Source organism: Coturnix japonica, chromosome 3 (genome assembly GCF_054131305.1).
Source record: "Coturnix japonica strain WE chromosome 3, WE-NBRP24, whole genome shotgun sequence".
Classification (NCBI taxonomy): Eukaryota; Metazoa; Chordata; class Aves; order Galliformes; family Phasianidae; genus Coturnix; species Coturnix japonica.
This window is the reverse complement of record NC_140665.1, coordinates 25,815,867-25,837,743: the sequence shown is the minus strand read 5'-3', so window position 1 is coordinate 25,837,743 and position 21,877 is coordinate 25,815,867. Positions and strand designations below refer to the sequence as shown.

At 41.3% G+C, this 21,877-nt stretch overlaps 2 protein-coding genes across 4 annotated transcripts in view; one reads left to right on the top strand and one right to left on the bottom strand.

Annotated features, from left to right (window-relative positions):
* LOC107311198 (uncharacterized) overlaps positions 1-21,877 on the top strand; it is a 125,607-nt gene that overhangs the window by 90,185 nt on the left and 13,545 nt on the right. The window lies entirely within an intron of this gene.
* CAMKMT (calmodulin-lysine N-methyltransferase) overlaps positions 18,309-21,877 on the bottom strand; it is a 175,571-nt gene continuing 172,002 nt past the window's right edge. The window contains exon 11 of the mRNA XM_015857439.2: positions 18,309-20,425. Within this exon, the coding sequence (XP_015712925.1) occupies positions 20,348-20,425 (78 nt within the window). The 3' untranslated portion in view covers positions 18,309-20,347. The remainder of the gene's footprint in view (positions 20,426-21,877) is intronic.

The following is a 21,877-nucleotide window of genomic DNA, read 5'->3' as shown; positions in this document are numbered from 1 at the left end:
ATCAGGTACAGACCTGAGATGAAAATTCTGGCAAAGTAATGAAGACTGAAAGTGAATGGGAACACAGCAATTAGTTTCTAGGGAACAATTTTCTAACAGACTGTTTCACCTCCTCACACTGCGTTTTTTAAAGCTCCCTGCCTCTCCTACTCACTACTCTCCTCTACCTTCTGGGCATCTTGCAGGGAAAGAAAAGCTGAAGGAGTCACCAGAACACTGGAAAAATCCAGCAATTTCTTAACCTCCCCCCAGTCCCCCCCAACACACACCACCATCCCCCCTGAAAAAAAGGCTTGATTAAAAATGAAAATAAAAAGAAAGATATTCTGTCAAAAAAAAAAAAAAAAAAAAAAGAAGCATTTAGACAAAGCCTGTCTGCTTCAATTTCCCAGCTAAGTAAGCTCCCTTGCCCTGAGAGTGACAGTAGATTCCATAAATTAACTGAAAATCCCTCTTCTCAAGAGCCTAAGTTATCTCTTCTTTGCCTGCAGCTCTGATTTAGAATAGGCGCTCGTTTGTTTACTGTTTTAATTAATGCTCCTTTTCAGTGTGGAATAGGGAGGGGAAATGAACTGACTTGATAAACAGGTGTAGCTGTTCTGTGTTATATTTGGGATCATTCCGGACTTGCAACAGATTAATCAGGCTTGACTGGACGTGAACATCCTAGCAGAAAAGGTAGATCAACTCTGCTGGATGCCCAGTAGGTGAGTATTATTTTAACTGCTAGCCTGCAATAGGAGAGGCTTAGAAGGACGGTCATCAGTGGAGAATCTCTCTCTGTTTTCATCCAAGAAATCATTCTGATTCTTTCCCTGCCGTTCAGTGGATAAGGAGACCTTAACTATATAAGCCACTTTCTGTGTCTCCCGTGCTTCTCCTTCTAACCTCGCTGCCTTGTATTCAAGGTGAAAGAAACAAATAATCCCATTATTTTTAAAACGTGCAAGCACCACATTGAGAAACATGCTCTCCTAGGTTAACTATGGATGATTGGAGATTTTTTCTAAATGCAATCAATGCACAATAACAGCTTAAGTGCCACATTACAACATGCATTGCCTTTGCACCCCACGTAACACCTAGCACAATCAGAACAGAAAGTGATCCATCCAAAATCAAACTTTTCTCAAACACAGCCCAAATTCTTTGCCTCAAAGGGGAACACCAGTTGAGTTTCTTCATTATGAAGAAGTGAGGTTACTTGATTTAAGCATATCACGGCAGTAAGAGAACATTTATCTCATGAGTATCAGGTCTAAGAAGAGACTGTGTTTCCTACTTTCCAAATAAGTTAACATCTAAAAATGTTTTTATTTACTTCATATTTTGTCTTGACTTATGTAATTAATATGTGTACAGAAAGCAATGTCACATTAAAGATAAGTGAAAAGGAATCAGAGAGCACTCAATTATGATATTATTCAGCTGACTTTGGCAGGCAGAAGAAAGTGCAGAGCTCACAAAGGAAAGCAGGAAAACACTTTGATTTTAACTGCATCACAGTAGACTACCTCAAGTTTATGGCTGTCAAATGAGAGATAACCTGCTCACTTGCATCTTGTGCTAGCAGCCAGGCAGCTGGTATCAGCTGAGAAGACAGATACTCTCCCACCATCTTGGAAAGAGATACAGTGAATGAGAGCATTGCACCCCCTCCTTGCAGACAGGTAGTGCTGGATTGGGGCTTTTTTACACAGTGTGCTATCGGGAAAATAGATTTTGGACTCAGAGAGATTCCTAATGCTGCCTGCTCAGACCACAGACGATGCTTTATTATGCAGATGTTTCTGCTTTTATCTTTCCACCATGATTTTACCAGGCTGCCAGAGGGGACATGAACAGACATAGGAAGTGAAGGAAGGATAGAAGTCCAGCAGAAAAGTTCTCAGCATTTTACTCACTTCCACATGTTAGTGGCAATGCAAAGAGCTTCCATCTATTCAAGAAATCAGAGAAAAATGTCCTTTCTACAGATAGCCCCACATATCTCACTACAACCATCAGCTCAGACTCCGTGATGTCAGCTGATAGCCTTGCAATACCTACCATGCCACAATAAATCATTTATCTTATCATGTTCATATAGGGCTAAATGCTCCCCTACCAGGGGAAAAACAGCTTGACAAGGTCTGCAAAGAAAACATGCTGGAGTTACTGCTGCATTCTCCTCTCAGGAGATTTGCAGCCGTGTGCAGGGGGAGCCTGCAGACCTGCAAACAGCATGGAGGCTCGCAGCAACGTTTATTTTCATGCCCTCCTAAAGAAGGTCTGGCCAGACCCAGACCTAAACATTTGCAGAGAAAACACAACTCAGGAAATGGAACCTAAGGAAGCCACGTGGAAAACTTACCAGGGAGGAACCTTGTTTTTCCAAAGGAGATGCTGCCCCTTCTTGTCAGCATGGGCATTCTTGATGTACTTGGTAAAACTGGTTTATATTTATCCTACCTGCGTTACCACTGCTGCGTGGCCTAATGCAACACCCCTATACTGATCCTTTGCCTACCCATGGCCTGCTGCTTCCATCAGCTCCTCTTTTTGCAAGGTGCTGAAGTCAGCTCTAATTTCTGGCCAAGTAAATGTTTCAGCTGTGTTATCTGTCCTTTCTGCCTCTTCCCTGAGTCTCCTTAATCATTTAAATAGAACACAGAAAATTAATGATGCTGTCAGTAGTAAAACAGAAAACAGACCCATCACACAGCCACCACCTACCTTATCACCCTCCTCAAAAACAAAACAAAACAAACAAACAAAAAATCACAACACAGAAGCAACTCTCAAAACCCAGTCAATAATTATAATGAGAAGACCAGTGCCAGCTGCTTAAACCTCAGCCTGTGTTGAAGTGCGACAGAGGAGCAAGATATTATGGTGCATTTCTCCACTCCCACCTCCTGTGTGAATGCCCGATGGGAAAACATGAACAAACTTGTCCTTGAGTTGCCGCTGTTTAGGACCTTTTTTTTTTCTCCTGGGTATCCTTTGGGAAAACATAGGCTCAGTGGGACCATCCATTCCATGATTATAAATTAAACAAGGGCAACCGCAATTCTGATTTTGGCTTATAGCCACAGCTGACATAAATTTGAAATGAATTACTAATGAAGGATTGTAAAGGAACCTGTGTTAAGACACAGCAGAAATGGAAATTTATTCCAAAAGCTTCTATGGATCTTTTCAAAATGAGAGTGACAACTGCATTTTACCAGTAACTTAACTTACCAGTACTATGGAAAATAGTAAGACAGAAAAGGAGAGAGATCTTCTAGGCTAAGTCAGTCAAATACTAGGATTTCTCCATCCCCTTTTTAACAAATAATTTATTTCTCCCATATCTTTATTTCCTCTGTTCCTCCTTTCTTTCCTTCTTTTTCCTTCTTTCCTTTTTGTTTAAAAAAAAAAATCTTTTTGGCCATGAAATAGCCCAAGGCAGTATGTGAAAGAGGTTTATAGTGCTTGCTATACTATAGACACATAGGTAGCACCTTTCCAGCCTTGGCTCAGGTCATCCCTGTGGGGATGAAGATCTGCATTGGCTTCCCAAAACTCCTCTGTTCCCCTGCCAAAATCCTCCTGGCCAACCATGGGGCTGCAAAACCCTCAACTGTGCCTGAAGTTACGCACAAAGCTTTCTCTTTAGGGGCAATGTGCTTTAGTTAAAATGTTGGTTTCACTGAGAATGAGAACGACAGGCAGGGATGTGGAGTGTTGCAGCTTCTGCCAGGATCTGAATGCTTCTAGCATTTCCGCTGGGAAGTTACTCCACTATTACCGCTTATTGTGAACTTATCTGATGTGACTGTGGTTTGGAAATTGCCCAAAAATGTACAGCACGGAGCAGCATCAGAAAATCGGAAGAAAAGAAGGAAGGCAGAGGGGTGGAGGGAAGCGTCAGGGGAGTTTTGCAAAGCAAATAGAGCATTATCCTTTTGTGTGAGATGCCACGAAGACTTCTCAGCTGATTCCCAATCCTTTGCTTGGAGGACCAGTGCATACTAAGAGGCCGCACTCCCTCCACTGCCTCACTGTTCTCAGCACAGATTTATTAAATTTGGAATTAACATGTGTGAAGGAGGTTGATTTTGTTTGTTCTGCCGCATAACTTACTTTTCTAAACACTTAGTAATAGCAGCAGTTAATCTATTGACCAATGGCTTAAGCAGCAGGTGGCTCTAAGAGCAATGGGCCCGCTCTGACAAGGCCACAGGAATTCCTAAGGCCTCTTTGTTACCTGGGCTGGAAGGGAGAAACTGCTTGTTTGGAAAATGTTTCTCCTCCCACAAAACATCTTCAGCATTAAAGGCCTTTTGTTACCAGGAGTCTGAAGAGGGGGATTATGAAGGATAGTCTGTCACACAAATTGTTTCTTCTAGACATATAATACGACCTGCATTAAAAGTTTACAAACTAATCTAATGAAATTATCATTCAAACTAAGCAGGACTCTGGATGTTAAATTGATGCCCCGACCTACCGTGCAGTGTCAGCACTGAAAATTTCAGGACTGCAATGCTCCTGCTGCTTATATTTTAGGGTAAAATCAGGGTTGGTGTTATTTTTTTTCCTCCAAATCTCAACAGCTTTGTGTTTGAAATAGGAACCCAGATAACCTGCAGGAGCTCATTTTCTTAGGAAATCCAGGCACCAGCGCATTAACAAATTAGTTCCCACGTGCTAATGAATCTGGAGTTACACTTAGCTGTGTGTCACTGGGGTCTTTACCTCTCCCATTTATAGCATGCAAATTAACATTGGAAAATAAGAGGACGTGCAGTTCTATACCTCTGAGGCAACATGGTGCTGGCTAAGCCGAGGGCAGCATTTAACTGTGACTTTCCTAAGGGAGGATTCCACAGTATGAAGTTGGGAGGTGCTCCCTGCTCCAAAACATGTGTGCTGTCTGCGCATGCACATAAAGGACAGCAGTAGTTTGGCTTGTGGTAGGGCTTGTTCTTTCAGCAAAGCTTTCTGTGTTATCCGAATCAGGAGAAAATACCTTCATCTGTATGTGAGTGTATGCATAATGGAAATATGTATAGACATACATGCTATATGGTTTATATATATGTATGCATATATGAATACACACATGTATATGTATATTCTTTGACTCCTGCACTCCTACTACAGTCCCATAGTTCGTACATCACAAGCAACAGCTGCAAACAGCTGCACCATAGTAACACAAAAAATAAGAACAGGAGAAGTCAAGTTACAAAATACTTTCTATACTGATCTCCATGTACTGGGGTCTCTTCATTTGAATCATGTGTCTACCTCAGTGTTATGCATCCATGTGACATATGTATGCATGCAGATGCAAATACACACCATTTCTATTTTAGGCCTTTGTGTTTTGGGCACCTTGAACTCGCCTGGAGATGAGATCCAGAAGCACCACTAGGTGCTACTGTAATGCAACTAATTAATATTATTTTTACTACTAATAGTAACAGCAGTGTTTACTTTTAGGACATTTGCACTCTTGCCAACACACGTTTTAAGTTCTTTAATTTTCTTGTTCTTTGCTGCACAAATGCTTAGAGGGATCCTAATTAACTGCTCAACAATGTCACAGTCTCATTCAGTTTTTGTCTCAAACTTATTTATTGGGCTTTGTTTATCAGTGGGAGAGTTCCTAGCACTGAGACTGCCAGGATTTACTCTAAGCCTCTTAGTCTGGTGTTTCCATGGCCCTGGCGCTCTGTGTAGGAGAAGCTCAGAAAACCATACTTACAGGTTTGGGTCTCCTTTATTTCCAGTAATCTAGAGCAGATGTTTTTTTCTCTTTAGGGGGATGGGAGAAGGCACCTGATCACTAAATACACAGAGGAAAACACTGATTTTTTGGCTAGGGCTAGCAAAGCACTAGAGGAGACATTTGTGTTTTTCTGAGACAACGTAACTGGGTTTCAACATATTTTCAGGGCATTTCTCTGAGCCAGTGAATTCCCACGAGTAGCAACAGGAATGCCTTTGTCTGATTTGTTGGGTAGAGGGTTCCCCAGGGCCCACAGATCAAGCAAGCCAGAAAATGCATGCAGGTGTCCACTCTGGGTCTGCCCTCCTATCCTCAGTGCCCCTGTAGCACTCAGACCTCACACCTATGCGAGGCAGCTTCTGTCCTGCACCTAACAGGGAAGGCACTGCTCCCAGCCTTCCTCCTGAGCTCAGTTACCGAGCCTTTGGCATTTTCAGTTTTTAATTATTTTTAAGAACCATTACTTTCTTCCTTTCTCTTTCTCCTTTCTTTCCCTCTGCCTGCCTTCTTCCTTCTTTCTCTCTTTTAAATGTATTTTCTCATTTTTTTTTCTAGCAGGTGAGCTCTCTTCTGGCTAACTGGCCACCTAATTAGTGTGGTGAGAATTAGCTGTATTCACCCTGGCTTTAGTCCTTGCAAAAGTGTCAGAGAATTGGCCCACTTTTCAAGGTGTGAAATTTGAGGCTGAATCCAGGTGTGGTCAGAGGCACAGGGATTAGTTTCCTCCCATGGGGTACAAACAAAGGCCTGCCCTGGGGATGGATGGGGTGGGGATAATGTTGCCTGCAGGAGGGCTGACCACTCATCCTGACATTCAGTGGTCAGCACAGCATGGCACTAGGTTGTGTCATGGATTTCTCAGCATGAGGAGATCTATTTTATGGGTCTCAGTGAGGGAGACTCTGACCTGGAGTAAGAAGGGAAAGTGTTGCATTCCTACAATTCTCAGGAAGGTTCAAAGAACAGATAAACAGAACTTCATAAAATATACGTGATACACTCACCTGCTGCTGCAGTCCCCATAAAGATCCATCGAAGAACACCTTCACCCAGAGCTCCATCCTTCATGAATGCTCCAAGTTTGCAGTCAGCACTGATGAGGCTGCACCTGGAGTGCTGTATCTGGTTGGTTACCACCAGGCCCACCTGCAGGCAGTTTCTCAGCAGCACTGTTATACACACAACAGCACTGAGTCTGAGACAGCACACAAAAACCTGCTTGGCCAAGTTCCTTCCAGCACTGTCTTTGTGCAGGGCTGACACTGGTGTGTGTGAGCACCACTCTGCCTTCATCAAACACAGCTCAGCAAGTGCTACCCATCTCTCTTACCTGCACCGATCAATTGGTCAGTGACTGATCAGGTGCTGAGCCTCGGGCCAGAAACTCCTTCATTCTTCTCACTGACACCACGACACAGGGAGAATATGTAAGAGATTTTTTTCCTGTCAAATGAATACAGTTACTCATGTAACTCAGGAAGCCCTTTGAGAACCAGCCAGTTTCTGTTGAGCCAGTATTTTCTAGAGGAGGATTCTGCTGTTAGCATTTGGTATTGTAATGAACCTGAGGCTATGTCGGTGCTGCAGACCTTTTGTGGTTTTTTTTCAGGCTGAGCCTGTTTTTTCAGTAGGATAGATGACAGTCATGGAGAATCCTCATGATAGGGCAGGCCCTGAGGAGACTGTCTCAGTAGTACATAGGACTTACTGTAAAGGAACAAATGAAGTTGCTGGTGACAGCAAACACCTTGTTACTCAAGATCTTTCATATGAGGTGTCTGGTAATTTTGGGAAACAAAACTACAGCATGTGATCAGCTCTGGGATGCCCAGCACAAGAAAGATCCAAATCTGTTTGAGTGGGCTCTGTGGAGGCCTCAAGGATGAGGCTGGAGCACCTCTAATATGAAGACAGGCTGAGAGAGTTAGTGTTGTTCAGCTTGGGGAAGTGAAGGCTCCACGGAGACCTTATAGAGGCCTTTCAGTACCTAAAGGGCCCTGCAGGAAAGCTGGGGAGGGATGCTTTACCAGGGATTGTATTGATAAGGCAAGGGGTAATGGTTTTAAGCTGAAAGAGAGTAGATTTAGATTAGCCATTAGAAATAAATTCCTTGCTATGAGGATGGAGAAGCTCTGGAACAGGTTGCCAAGAGAGGCTGTGGATGCCCCATCCCTGGATGTTCAAGGCCAGGCTGGCCGAACTGGTGGCTGGTGTCCCTGTCACCTGCCATTTCAGAAAAAAATATCCACATCTTGTCCTCTGAGCATAGGTGTAGCGCAACATCCTGTAAATAGGTCATTTGCTTGTCTGTCCACCGTCCCCAGTTTCCTTCGTCTCTAGAAACATCTCTTCTGCCTCCTCCTGTTGATGCTGGCATAAGAGCATGTAATCTGTGTGGAATGCATGGGGCTGGGAAACGGAGGTGGATCAGACCATCTGAAAATCCAACTTGCATAACTTTAACCGAGAAAGGAGGGTAAAGATAGCACCTGGTGCTTCTCTGTTCTCATCATTATTTAGTGGAAAGTGCCTGACAAGACCCTACAAATCTGAATTGTGAAATTACCCATGTCAGACTATGGGCTGGACTTTGGAACTTCAGACATTCCCAGATCTTTCACAAAAGAAAAATAAAAAAAGAAATATAAAGAAAGGCAAGGGGCTGTCATTTAATATTAGAAGGACAGAAATATTAAACTTCATCTTTTCTGTGCTGCCTGTTCTACTTTCTGTGAGCACCCCACTTTAATTATCCTACAGAGGACAGAGAGTATACACTGTCCTCACTGCCATGCATCTTTCATTGTTATTCTTTGGGGCGGGCTCTATATGAATTAGTAACAAGCAGCCCTTTGTCCTTTCCTTCAGACCCTCCAAATTTGGCTATGCTTTGCAGTTCATCTTTGCAATGAAGCTACACCATCACTGTAGTTCTTTAAAAGGGTCACAGGGAACCACAGCAAAGTGGTATACAAAGGTAAAGATGTCAAGTGAGTTATGTTAACAGCAAAAGAACTACACAGTAGGTCAAGGTTTGGGCAACAACAGGGATATTTTTGTTAAGATAATACTGCTCACAGTGGTGGTGGTTTCCTTTGTAATACATAGCTGCCCAGAGAGAATTGCCTCTATTCTCATGGAGTCAGAGGGCCATATAGGAAGGTCCTATGGGGTCTAAATGAGATAGACACTGCAATTGCTTCTACAAATAAACTTTTACTATATAAGCAGTATGAATGGGCTCTGGTGTAATGCTTTCTAATGGTTCACATTTTCAGATTGGTTTTAAGACAATTATCAGAGCAAGCTTTTAAGAGCTAAATGGAGGTTTGTGCAGTTGTGTTTTCCTTTAGGAAGGGTAATTACCTTTCACTGTACCAGTACAGGGCAGAGGTTTCTGAGTTACCTCCCACCTGACCTGGCAGAGAAAAATGGCATGTCCAGGACAGGAGAATCTGCAGGTGGTTATGATTTTGCACACAAAATATCACATCTTCAAGCCCACTCTATGAGGCTGTATGTTCAAACACAGGCTAGGAGCAACCTTTTTGCTAACAGAAGGTTCAGCCTGATCCTACTGCGTAGCACAGGTCTGTGGCATGGAAAAACCAGCTCCTCACCTTCCATGTGTCCCCCTGAGCATGCAGCAATACAGCCCATTCATCAGACTCTGGAGCTCCAGTGGAAAGCAGCCTGGCCTGAGGTTCTTCCTCTCTGCAAAAACCAGAAAATCTCACATATGCCAAGAATGAACATTTTTCAGTGGAACCACAGGATTTTCACTGCTCATAATATGGATGTCCAGAGCCAGGGGAGGAGGCACAAACAGCCTGAGCATGTTCCTCACCATAGCACGCTGAGGTCAACAGAGGTACAGCCCTGCTGCAGCTGAGCTCCCAGCTTGCTGGCAGCTAATGTACCTATAGACATCCCTCATGGCAGCAAAGAGTTTTGAGCTATTACTGCTGGTCTATCTCCCTTTGGAGTTCCACTTTTAAAAGAAATCTGGGAATACAGCAGTGATGCTGCCTCATGCATATAAGATCCATTGCAGAGCACCACATTGCTACCTCAGTATTTTTTAGAGGTTTAACGCAACATTTCTTTCTTCACTTGAAAGAACATTTTTCAGCACTAAGGGGGTAAGCTGTCCTCCAGCTTACAGATGTCTATATATTCTGATTTCCCTGCATGTGCCCTCTGCTGAAAATGTGCTCAGATCCAGCAGTAAGTGTTCAACTTCTTCCTTCTGTGCTATGAAAAGGTAAGAAAATAGGAAAAGGGGAATAATAAAGACTTAGGCATGCAGCTTTTATGAATGCAGGGTTTTAAAAATCATTTGTCCCCTCAGTTCTAGTAGACTAGCACCATATGGATGAATTTTAAGCCATAACTGTCCAATAGCTCTTGAAAGGTGCATTACGTCACCTTTCAGATAGAAGTCAGAAGGAAGAAAGCCACTAGAATAGATAAATAAACAAATTATTATTAAGGCTGTACACATCAACCTTAAAATAGCACTAGGAAAATGCGCAGTGTTTCTGCAGCTCAGATCTCTGTACAGCAATCTGAATTACTCATGCAGGTATTAACTTGGGCAGGCTGGATGTGCTATATGTTGGAGTACCAAGTAAAATGGGAGGGGGGAATCCTATCCAGAAGCAGTAAGAGTATGGCTGCATGGCCACAAAATGCCCACTGCCTGCTGGTGGTTTCCTAGGGAAAAACATGTTCCAAATCACCTCATTGGCATGGGGTAGATTGAAAGCAAAGCTATAAGTTGCTTTACAGTCATACATTTTTTTAATACTGCACTCTGGAACCCAGGAAAGCAGACTTACTGGAGGGCTGAGTCCCCAGCACCCAGCATGCCCTTCCCCTGCCGCTCTGTCCGTTTTCACCTTTCCTAGTGAGCACACACAGCTTGCTCTCATGGATGCGCTAAGGGCTTTCCGCCAGCTGCTGTTCTGCTGTGTTTGTTATTAGGCACAGAATAGCAGACATTGTGCTAATTCTAGAAATGTTCTTAAGAAGTCTCACCTGTGCTCCTTGCTATGCTGGTCTTGCTCTGCTGCAAGACCAACCTTCTGCCCTGCTGTAGGAGAACTCTCTCACCCATTGCCTTCTAGTAGCGTGTACAGTCCACCTTCTATAATGAACCGAAATGGGACTTCGTAGTTCTCACTCATCAATGCAGGGTACACACTGGGAATTCTGAGTGCCATGTCCCAAGACAGGAGGTGCTCTTCCCTGTACTCAACCCTTAGGTCTCAGAAGCAAACCTCCCACCCTTGCTTCTCTGACATGGAGGATGGGATGCAGCCCATGTGTTACAGCCCTTACAGCAGCGATGTGTCTTTACAACGTAGAAAAAAGCAGGACAAAAGTGATCTGAAATGGACTGGGGTTCAGCAGTAGGCATCCTTTCATCTGTCAGCATCTGGCAGAAATTTCTACCCAGTGGCAATATTCCTCTGCTTTGCTCATAGCTGAAAATAACTCCGATAGTGCTTCAGAAGGGCTGACTTTTCACTGAGCTGAACACTTTTCCAAATGATTTTTGCTACTGTGAACATCTTTTCCTTGGATAAGGAACATTAATTCAGGCTCTTCTCTTTTGGTTCTGTTCTCTGCAGCACACAAACCACTATAAAACATCTCTTTGTTTCTGTGCTCTCCCATGAGCTTTATTTCCATATTTTTTGTTTTTGCTTATCTTCCTGCCTCAGTGGTGGATACCCAGTGTGCTGGTGCCAGTGATACATGGCAGCACCCTGCTGCAGGGTGGGTACCTGACAGAGCAGGCATATCTGACCTACTGATTTAATCCCATTGGAGACAAAAGGCCCAGCCCATTCCAGAGCAACCTGTGGTTGCTTAGTGCTGGGAATGGAAGGTTAAATCGCCACTTTGCTTCCTGTTGTGTCACCATTTTAAATGATGGTATTGGTTATTGAATCCATTTCCACAATGCTAATGCCTTTGCTATGATGCAGAAAGAAAATGTTCTAATGGTGGTCCTCATCCCTAAAGCTTCTAGTGGAAAAGCAATTGCTCGCAGACTTATGTCACCAAAAAAACATCTCTGAAGGTTTTCTAATGAGAGAGCAAAGGGTTAATCTAGACCCACTGTCACCCAAACACATCCCATCCCAAAAAGCAGCATAGCACTATAAAGCACAAAGTTGGAGGAGCAAGCATCAATGCAACCAGTCTTTTTCTTCTGAAGAAATATGACAAAAGTTGTACATGTTTTCCTCAGAGCTCTTTCCCCACCCTTGAAAATCATCAGCTTGTTGATGAAATGCTTTAGAGAAATTCTTCTGCTGCACTGTGGGTGTCTGTCTGTATTTCAGTACTTCTGATAACACCAGTACTGATAGAAAGAACAGCAACCAGTTCAGGGAGTTTCAGACGATAACTGGTGATGTAAAAATTGCAGTTCCCGGGGTATCCTAATATCTTGCATAAAGGTAAAGTCTGATGGATGGATGAAGGTCTGTTGTTTAAGAAGAACTGTTACTGAGACTTGCATTATGAAAGCAATTTGATACAGTCTCCTGTGGAGACTTTGTGTGTGTGTTACTTCACTTCTCTGCCTCAGTTTCCTCATGTGGGAGGAGGGAAACCATTTCCTGATGTACCAGACCGTTCTGTTCTTTGTTGACAAAAAGCATTCTGGACATGCAAAGTACTGTGCTGCTTTCAGGCGAATTATCATTAAAATGTAAATATTCTGAAAGTATTGTTTGGAGGTACTTTACGTACTATTCACCTTTCAAATTTCTTTAGAAACTGAAGCATTTCAGAAAATGAAAAAACAAAACAAACCCACCAAATCTCCTCTTGCACATCTGCTTCCCAGAGCAAACAAGACTAGGGCTGGGGCTAAACCTGTGGCCCTCTCCTCCCATTTGGGATAACATGGGGGATGATTCGGTCAGTGATAGCAACTTAAACTTTGGGAACCCTGATCCACAGCCATGAACCTCAAGGAGCTGCTGGCTGTGTTCAAATGCTAATCTCTCAGAGGTTTTGCTATTTATTTTTAATGGTCCACCTCTGGGACATTCATCTGACACTTCTGCTATTATGTTACCTGGATTAAAAAAGATGCTAATAAGAGTTATTAGCCAGGTTCTTACACAGAAGGCTTTTGCAATTTCAGTACTTCCTGAGTCACTCATTCAGGATCCTGGGGAAAAAAAATAGAGCATTTCTGCTCTCCAGACCCCCCCTCTTTTTTTTAACCTCAAGAAGTGCTTAAAGTTCCTTGTTAAGAGGTTTGAAAAATGTATAGTCCTTGTAAATTAAATACTACAAGTTCTTAGATGAGTGATCCCTAAACATTTATTATTCACACTAATATGATTTAATTCTTAGTCACTGTAAGATTTATAGAAATTAAAAGACTTCATACGCATAATGGTGATGAAGATGTAATCTCTAGTCCATGAAATCTTTATGTGTGACTCCACACTTCAGCAGCGTGGCTACCCCTGGCACTGCAGGAGCGGGGCCACCTCTGGGGCTGCTTGGCTGTGCCAGGCTGAAAGTGGGTTTGGCTGGCGGCAGCCTGGACATGGTGTGAAGCCACCTCCCAGGTCATGGTGTGAGGGGACTGTGAGCTCATTGCTGCTGTGCCTGGGTCAGGATTACCCCTGTCCTATGCTGCCTGCCCACAGCTACAGAGAGGGCGAGTGGGCCCTGGGCTCAGCTCAGTGCCTGCGAGCAGGCCGTGATGGCTTCTACTTCAGCTTGAAGAAGAAATGCATGTTACAATTATCTATCTGCATTCCCTCAGCTGGAGGCCCAAGGAATTAGCAGTCCCTCCACCTTTGATGGCACGTACGCTGTTTACAACAGGGAGTTGGCGCTGTTCGTGTTTAATTGTCACCTGCGAGCTGCGAGACCACCGTCAGAATGGAAAGGGGAGGAGTTCACTCCAAATTCATTTTATTTTTTTTAACTGTCAGAGCCACTCCACACAAAGCTGCAGCAACTTCAGCGACCGTCTTGGTTGCACACCAAGGATTTCACTGAGAACATGTTAGAGGGAATCAGAAAGCCGAGAAAAGGTCACAAATAAGCACCTTAGGAACAATGAAAGCTTTTCTCCATGTAGCAGTGGGAGAGTTGCTAGAAAAACTGAAAAGGTATTAATCAGAAGTGGCTATAAATCCTCTGGAGTTTTGCTCTTATAAAACTCCTCAGAGAAAGTCTTGAAGGAAATGCAGGTCAAAGCCCAAAAAAGCTCTTGATCAGAGATTGCTGGAGGAAAATCTTCCCAGATGCCATTTAATAGGCAGCAATCACCCCAGGAGTGGGAAAGCCAAGTACGCTTGAAACATGGTTGCAGTTCCTAATAGGCCTTGTCACACTTAAGGCACTGCAAGCTCCATCCAACGAACAGCTGAAGCTGGCTGGCGATTCATAAAGCCAACAGTTTAAAGTTTATTATGATGAAAGCACTTAATGACAGCCATCGCTAGGGGCCCATCATTTATAAAGCTGTGCTGAGTATTAGACATGTAGCATGACCACCAATTTTATGTCACAATTGCTACCATAAAATGACCTTTGGTGATTTTTACTGCATGTGGTGGACAGCTCTTCTTTTACATTAGTGCTCTGTGGCTTTTCTTTGCAGACTATTATGCTGTCTAAAGCTTATTTGGCACTGTCGTGAGTCTCAACCCTTGTTATTACCCCGAAGGCCTGTCTAAAGGAAAACTCTCATGTTCTATTATAGCACTCCAATAATTTACAGATCTTACCATCCTTGGTTAGCGTCATAATTTAGCGCAGATATTCCTTCATTGTTACCACATTTAATAAAATCCCTCTGTTTCTACAAACCGCACTAAATTTCCTACCCGGGCCACTGATACACGTATGCTCCTGGATTACCGAGACATAGATAACGGGTTTTAATTTTTTGTTGTCAGATGAAAAGAACGGCAAGGAAAAGCAGTGAGCGGCAGTTAACCTGGGAGAAATCTCCTTAAAGCCTTCGGTATAAATGGTAGACATTGCACAAGCACCGAACGCAATTTCGGCTTACAATACACAAACATGCATTTGCATGTGAACAATATTACTTAATTACCTTTCAATTTTTAGACCTACTTTGTATACTTCAAAAGTGTTTGAATATGCCAGCACTTTGCTGCCCTGATGCAAAGCATTACCAGTAAAGTGGTCTGTCCATGCTACAACACCTTTAAATTGTATATATAATTTTATAAATGATAAAAAAATCTGTTTCTAGTCTGTGAAAAAACACACTAGCATAGCACACCGCAATCTTGAAAGGATTTAAAATATGTGATTTCTGCTGGTACCTACTGTATTGGGTTTTATATAAAGCTTTTTTCAATAAGGTAAATTGTTACATGACAAACTCATCTTCCACCATTATCATCTGCTGTTTGTGTTTAACAACAGGAGTCCTGGTCTAACAAAACTGTTGTAATGGCTGTACAAATTACTCAGCTGAAAGCTTTTCACCAAACCAAACAGTATTAATCAGCAGTTCTTATGAAGGTGCTAATTAAAAACAATTTTCTTCCTCAGTTTGCAATACTAAGCCATCTTCATTTGCACAGTTTCCAATATACAGCTACTGTATACACTCACACTTCAGGGCCTCTATTAACTATTGAATCTCCTATTACCTATTTTATTACATTCCTGTCTCCCAAGTTTAGAAGCTTGTTGACATTTTAGAAGTCACAGCATGATATGTTTAATCATTTAAAAAGTACATTAATTGAAGTCAGACTCGGGGAAAAAATAGCAGGTCTTTTAGCACGCAGGCTCTGGCAGGGCACAGCACCGGTTGAACGCTCCAATCCCTTCCTGCTAGCACAACCCATCACCCAGAGGAAACATTTTACAGCTGAAGGGGAACATGCTTAATGCAGAGAACATTTTTTCTATTGTTTTTTGTTTTTTGTTTTGTTTTTTTTTTACTTAGTGGTCTTCTATGAGTGACAATAGCCTGGCTTTCTGCAGGCAAATATATCCATAATAAAGATACTTTTTGTTACCCAAGTTGTACTGCTCCTCCTCTCTCACCAGCCATGACAGCTCTTTATTTTTGGGGGCCTGGCATCTGTTGAGTTTAACCCAGATTTGAGGGTCAAGATGTTTCTTCTCAGGTTGTGGAATGCCATCTGGATGACTATTCCGTCCATCTTCCCTCTACTCTCCCTACACTTTACACACAGGAAGACAATGCAGATCCAGAGTCGCTGTCGGGCAGAGATGGAAAATATCCAGCTTGTGCCCAGCCACAACAATATGCTGGGCCTTTTGGCAGCAAGCCAGCTGCTGACTAAGCAAGGAGCCTTAACAGGCGAAATCCTTTAAAAATGGAAAAAGTTAGGTTTGTTACATTCAGCTGTTTGAACAGAGTCCACAGGTCAGGGAGGGAGGTTGATCTCGTAGAGGAGATGCAGCACTCGGTCTTACAAAACCCTGGATCAGTTATAGAGCATATTTGCTCCTTTCTCAATGTCTATAAGCAAATGAGGCAGTAATATGTCTGCTCCCTCATGTGGGGAATGGGCATGAATTAGGGGGGCACCCTTTATTTATGCATTCAGCTTCAAATTCATTCAGTCTCGTATTGGCTTTCTTTGAGCTTTATGGGGTTTCGCATCAGGGTGCCCTCTTTTTGGCTGGGTTAAGTAAGTGTTGTTGCAGTGTAGATGAGAGTAATATTGAAAATCAGCATTCAAAACCATTTTTTTAAAACACGCCGGTCTGCTTACAATGAATGGTACTGACTTGTGACAGCACAGGGCTGAGAAATCACCTTACTCAGAGTCGGGAGAATCTAAAAGGAGAATTGCAGGCTAGAAAGGGACAAAACTGTCTCCTCGTCTACTAGGGGAACAACGCAGGATGGCTGTGCTGCACAGAAAACATTTCCAATACAATCACCGGCACACGCTCTCCTAGCACCTTTCACCAGCATCTCAAAACATTTCACAGGAGCTAAAGGAGTTCGCAGTTTGACATCACTGTTCATTCCCCGATTTCAAGAAGAAAAACACATGTAGAGAAAGCCAGGCTGAGCAATGCATTTGTAATTTGCTGTGTGAGAAGACAAGGACCTGGCTGCTCCCCCTCATGCATAGAAAGAGCAGGCAAAGGATGGTAATAATCATGGCCCTCTTTGACTTGCATTTCTGCTGCCCTCCCAGCCGTGTGCCACCTACCACACCGAGGGGTGGACCAGGAGATCCACCCAACACACTGCTTTTGTTTGGGAGCAGCCGAGGAGGCTTGCAATGGTGATGTAACACTTGGTAAACCCTACGCAGCCAGGATGCTTTTTGTGTGGAGAGCAATTTGAATCCCACTTCCCTCCTCATGCAAACACATAGCCATTAAGCCACAGGCAAAATGCGAATGACTTGTCTAATAACAATTTCGCAGCTGGACAGGTACCTGGGGTAGCAAGTTCTCCTGCCTCATCTCACATTCCTAAGACATTTTCATTTTGAATCAAACTTATTTCCTGAATGGAAAGATTTGCTCTGTTATTCCAAAATGCTAACAGATAGAACTAACAACTTGTAATTTTTAAGAAAATCCTCATCTCGTGTGAGACTATGAAATGGAATTTGTTTTTCTTGGCCTTTCCTACTCTCAAGCTCACAATGCACTGCCAATGGCACCAGCTGCACCAGAGCTGCACGTCCACAAGAAGATCCTTTTTCTTCCATTTTCCTCTGCGGGGGAAAGAAGATGACAATATTGCTCTAAGAACTACCAGCATATCTGAAGACAGACTTGCATCAGCTTCGCATTCCCGTTCTCTCTCAGTGAAGAAAACGAAGCTCATCTGTCTTGTTCATCTTCAAAGTGCTTGGCAAGCACAAAATGATTAAGCTCAATATTCTTCTACTGAACACGGTAAACTGTATCATTAAGAATATGCCAAGTATCAGATGCTAGTTAAAGCACACCACATGAAAGGCTCTGACACATTTTATAAGAATGATTTGATAAGCTGCCTAACTTTTTCTTAACAAAGATATTTGATGTATTTAAAAACATTAATTTTTATTTTTTTAAGTTAAAGAGCTCAGAAACAATTCATCAAAACCCTACTGAAATGAGGGACTCTGAGAGATGTCCTTAAAGAAACAACAACACTGTTAGCACGTCACTAACAACATGTCCTACATTTTGCATTTTTCAATACCCATTTGAAACAAAAAAATAAAAATAAAATTAAAAGAAAAAAGAAGAGCGCAGGCTTATATACCTATAAAAACACCTACATGGCCCAAACCTGCAAACAGTTATGTAGATGAGGAACTTTACTGCCTGTGGAGCTCCTATGTGAGTTTGCAGGATGAAGCTTAAATGTGTCTTTGGTAAACAAGCCATCAATTACACACTTTAAGGACAGCAGCACCTGTGCAAAGGCTTCAACACAAACTAGGGAAATAAAAGCAGTCAGCTACTATTTTGAGTGAAACTGTTTTCTTCTTAGGGCTAAAAAGATGATTTTCAGTGACACTGGTTCTGTTTCTGGCAGCTAATAATATTTATTAGATTATTGTTACAGCAGACATTCAAGCAGACATTCTCAGAAATAAAAGGTCCACAAATTGTAATATTTCACTATTTTTTACATCCCTTTGTTGATTATAAATGTATCCTTGTATGTATTTTTAGAGAAAAGGATTTGCTGAGTAGGACACGTAGAACAAATTAAAGCAAAACTAAAGCCACCTTTACAGCAATTTTAAATAACTCTCAATTACTTTTCATTTCCTGCTAGACAGGTATCTTCTAACTAGAGTTTGAATATGAAACTCATACCAGCTATAAGGGAGATATGCTACTCAGTTCTGGTATAAATGGTTGGTTTGCATTGCCCCTGGTCTTTATCTAACACTGAGAATAGGCTGCTTTTTATCAAAAGAGGAATAAATTGCTGTTATTGTGATGTTAGCCCATCACTTGGCATTGCAATTCAAGTTTTTGTGAGAAAGAAATGTATGATCTAACTGCGACTTGACCTATGCCTTCTGAGATCCATCTAGGTGCTCTAATGGAGCATAAAAAGTATTGAATACAAGGACATGCAAACCGGTAGTGAAGAAATTTGAGCAGAAGTGTGAAGAGAAAAGGACCTTCATGAGCCTGTGGTTTACATGCTGCCCAATTTGTTGAATATGGAAGAACACTTATTATCAAACTGCAATTCTTTTAATATTTTTCAGCATCCTCTTTGCTTCCTTGATAGTATCTCCCTCTTTCAGTTATGCTCATTTTAAAATTGTTCTGGCTTGAGAGGGAGTACAGGATTCTGTAATAATTCCGGCTATTTTTTTGGTCAGAATTTGGTAAAATGTTCTATTAACCTATTAAGAGAAAAAGAAATAGTTTCCATCTCTTGGTAGGACTTTTTCTTTCCCAGCACAAGAAGTCATATTAAATGTTTACCAGACTCTTGGGCCATGATACATCACAGTGCAAACTAATTTGAGTGAGGCAGTTTGATTACATTACAAACTCCTTTCGTTGTTAGAGTCTTTCTTGGAATCTATCAAAAAAGGATGCATTTTTAAAAGCGATTTTCAGAATAGTAGCATTTAGATTTTAGTCCTGATAAAGGCTCACTTTCCATTCATAGTCAGAACCTAAATGTGCTCTTCTTGTACCTAAACAGATAATAAGCACTCAGCACACTCCCCCTTCTTGACACAACACACTGAGACTAATCACACATAATTGGAGAGGAGGAGCAGAGGGGCTGGGCAGGCTATTGTGTCCAAAGGACAAATGGTCAGTTTATGAGGCTTTTGTCTGATGCATAATTTCTTATACATCTAGAAGAGGAAAAGTCTTGCTAGAAAAAACAACCACACAGACAACCCTATCTGTAGTAAAAAAAAAAAGCCTTCATCACAGCAAATGAGGACGTTTCAATTATCAACAGAAAAATCAACAGCTGAATTTAAAAAAAAAAAAGGCAAGGAAAAATCTGAGGATGTAATAGGTGCACTTTGAAAAGATTTTAAGACAACCATTTCCTTACTAATTAAAGGTGAATGCATTTACCACTTTACAGACAGTTATGTAAAACCACAAAGTGTATTATTCATGTATTTTCAAATATGGCCCCAAAATAACATTTAAAGAGGTCAACGAAGTACATAGAAGTTTAAAGACACAAAAGAGAAGGAAGCCAGCTTTCACACCTTGGTTATTTATATATATATGATGTCTGATGGTGTTTAGGCTGAAAAATAATTGGAAAAATACATTCTAAAATTATATATATATATATATATATATATATATATATATATATATATATATATATATATATATATATATATATATATAAAGTCAAATATATATATAAAGTCAAAATGATTGAACACTGTGAAACAAACCAGATATTTTCCTTGGCACTTACATTAAAATATTACTCTGATGATGACTCAAGAATAAAAAGGGGGAACAGAACCTTCCATTCCCTGACTATCCACATACATGGGTTAATTTTCAGCAGTCCATCTTAAGATAACAACAAAAAAGTATCATCTTCTATCCGCATTTGGTTAAAACAAGAAGAAGAGGGTAATGGAGGTTTTCATCATATGCATCTTTTTCTTCATTTTTCAACTGCAAATAAAAATGGAAAAAGTAAGCAAATTACATGCAAGCATTTAAAAAATAAAAAGACAGTTCTTGCTTAGCTATGTCCCTTAGTGCAAATGATATTAGTAAACATTAAACATTTAATAACCACAAGAAGAAATCTTAAAGTCAAATACTATCACAGGTATGGAAGAATATATCAAATATTATTAGGAACTGGTCAGAGTTTGTAGACAAACTAATCCACGCAATAAAATGCTGCACGTTACTTATTAAAAAAATAAAGAAGTAAGGTCTCAAGCTGCTGTATTAAGGAAATAAATCATATTCAGGTGAGATTTAAGGTCTACATTAAATCCACTAAGTAAGGAATTTGAAAATAAATATTAAAAGTTTATCCCTCTTCAGTCTAACTCCTGCTGTGTACTCGGTATTTAGGATCAAGAACTGTTTCAGCCTTCTGAAATAACATAGTACTAACTGCAGGTTTACATAATCACAAGCCCCTTCCAGGGTTGTAATGCAGTTCTTGACAGGCTTGTTTATTAATTCTGCTGAATATTAAAAATTGTTATTGTAAGAGAGAATTATCACCTGATAACTTGTGTGTAATATTCAAATTCCCTGCTCTTCTGATCTATGTTGAAAGAACAAATTTCTGAAGAGATAGCAAATATGTTTTTTTTTTGGTAGGCATTCTGGTTAAAAGCAATTCAAAACATGTATACATATTTAAAGCACGAATGTGGAAACGCCTCATAAATACTCTATTCTGTAATCACCTCACATAAAAATATTTGCATATTTTTAATATAATCCTAAGGGAGAAGTATAAAAAAAAATAAATGAAGCCTTTAGTCATGACTGACACATATGAATCTTTCCTCCCCAAAATAGTACGTTTAAAGCCAGATCTCCCTATCCCATGCTGTTTTGTCTCTGCTTTCCTTGCCATGCATTAAGGGCCGTGTCACAACATTGCTCACGTTATTTAAACAAAGATCTTTTCCATATCATATTTTGCCAAGATTAAGTGCCTCTGTGTAAGCTACTGTCTATGAGCAATTAACACACTTCTTTTCCACAGAGGAACGTAAAGCTGATCTATTCTCTAAATTCTAATCCACTTTACTAAGAAGTGTTTGTGTATAATTACTAAAGTAATGACGATGTTTCCCAAGATCTCTTAACTTTACCACAGGTGGTTCCCTTTGTTTGCACAGGACTGCCCATCCTGGCATTCCAATCTTCCATATGAAGAAAGATGGTATTTTATTGGTACCCTAAAGTGTTGCCAACCTCCAAATTTCACTGAGTCAAAAATCTACCAAAAGAAAAGATGACAGGCTTTGGGAGAGTGGGATGGTACGTGCCCAGCTGTATTTTTTTTTTTTTTTTACTTGTTATGAATTTGTTGTGTTCCTCTTGCTGGAGTGGCAAATCAGAGCCTAATGATGACCTTTGGATGTGACCGGG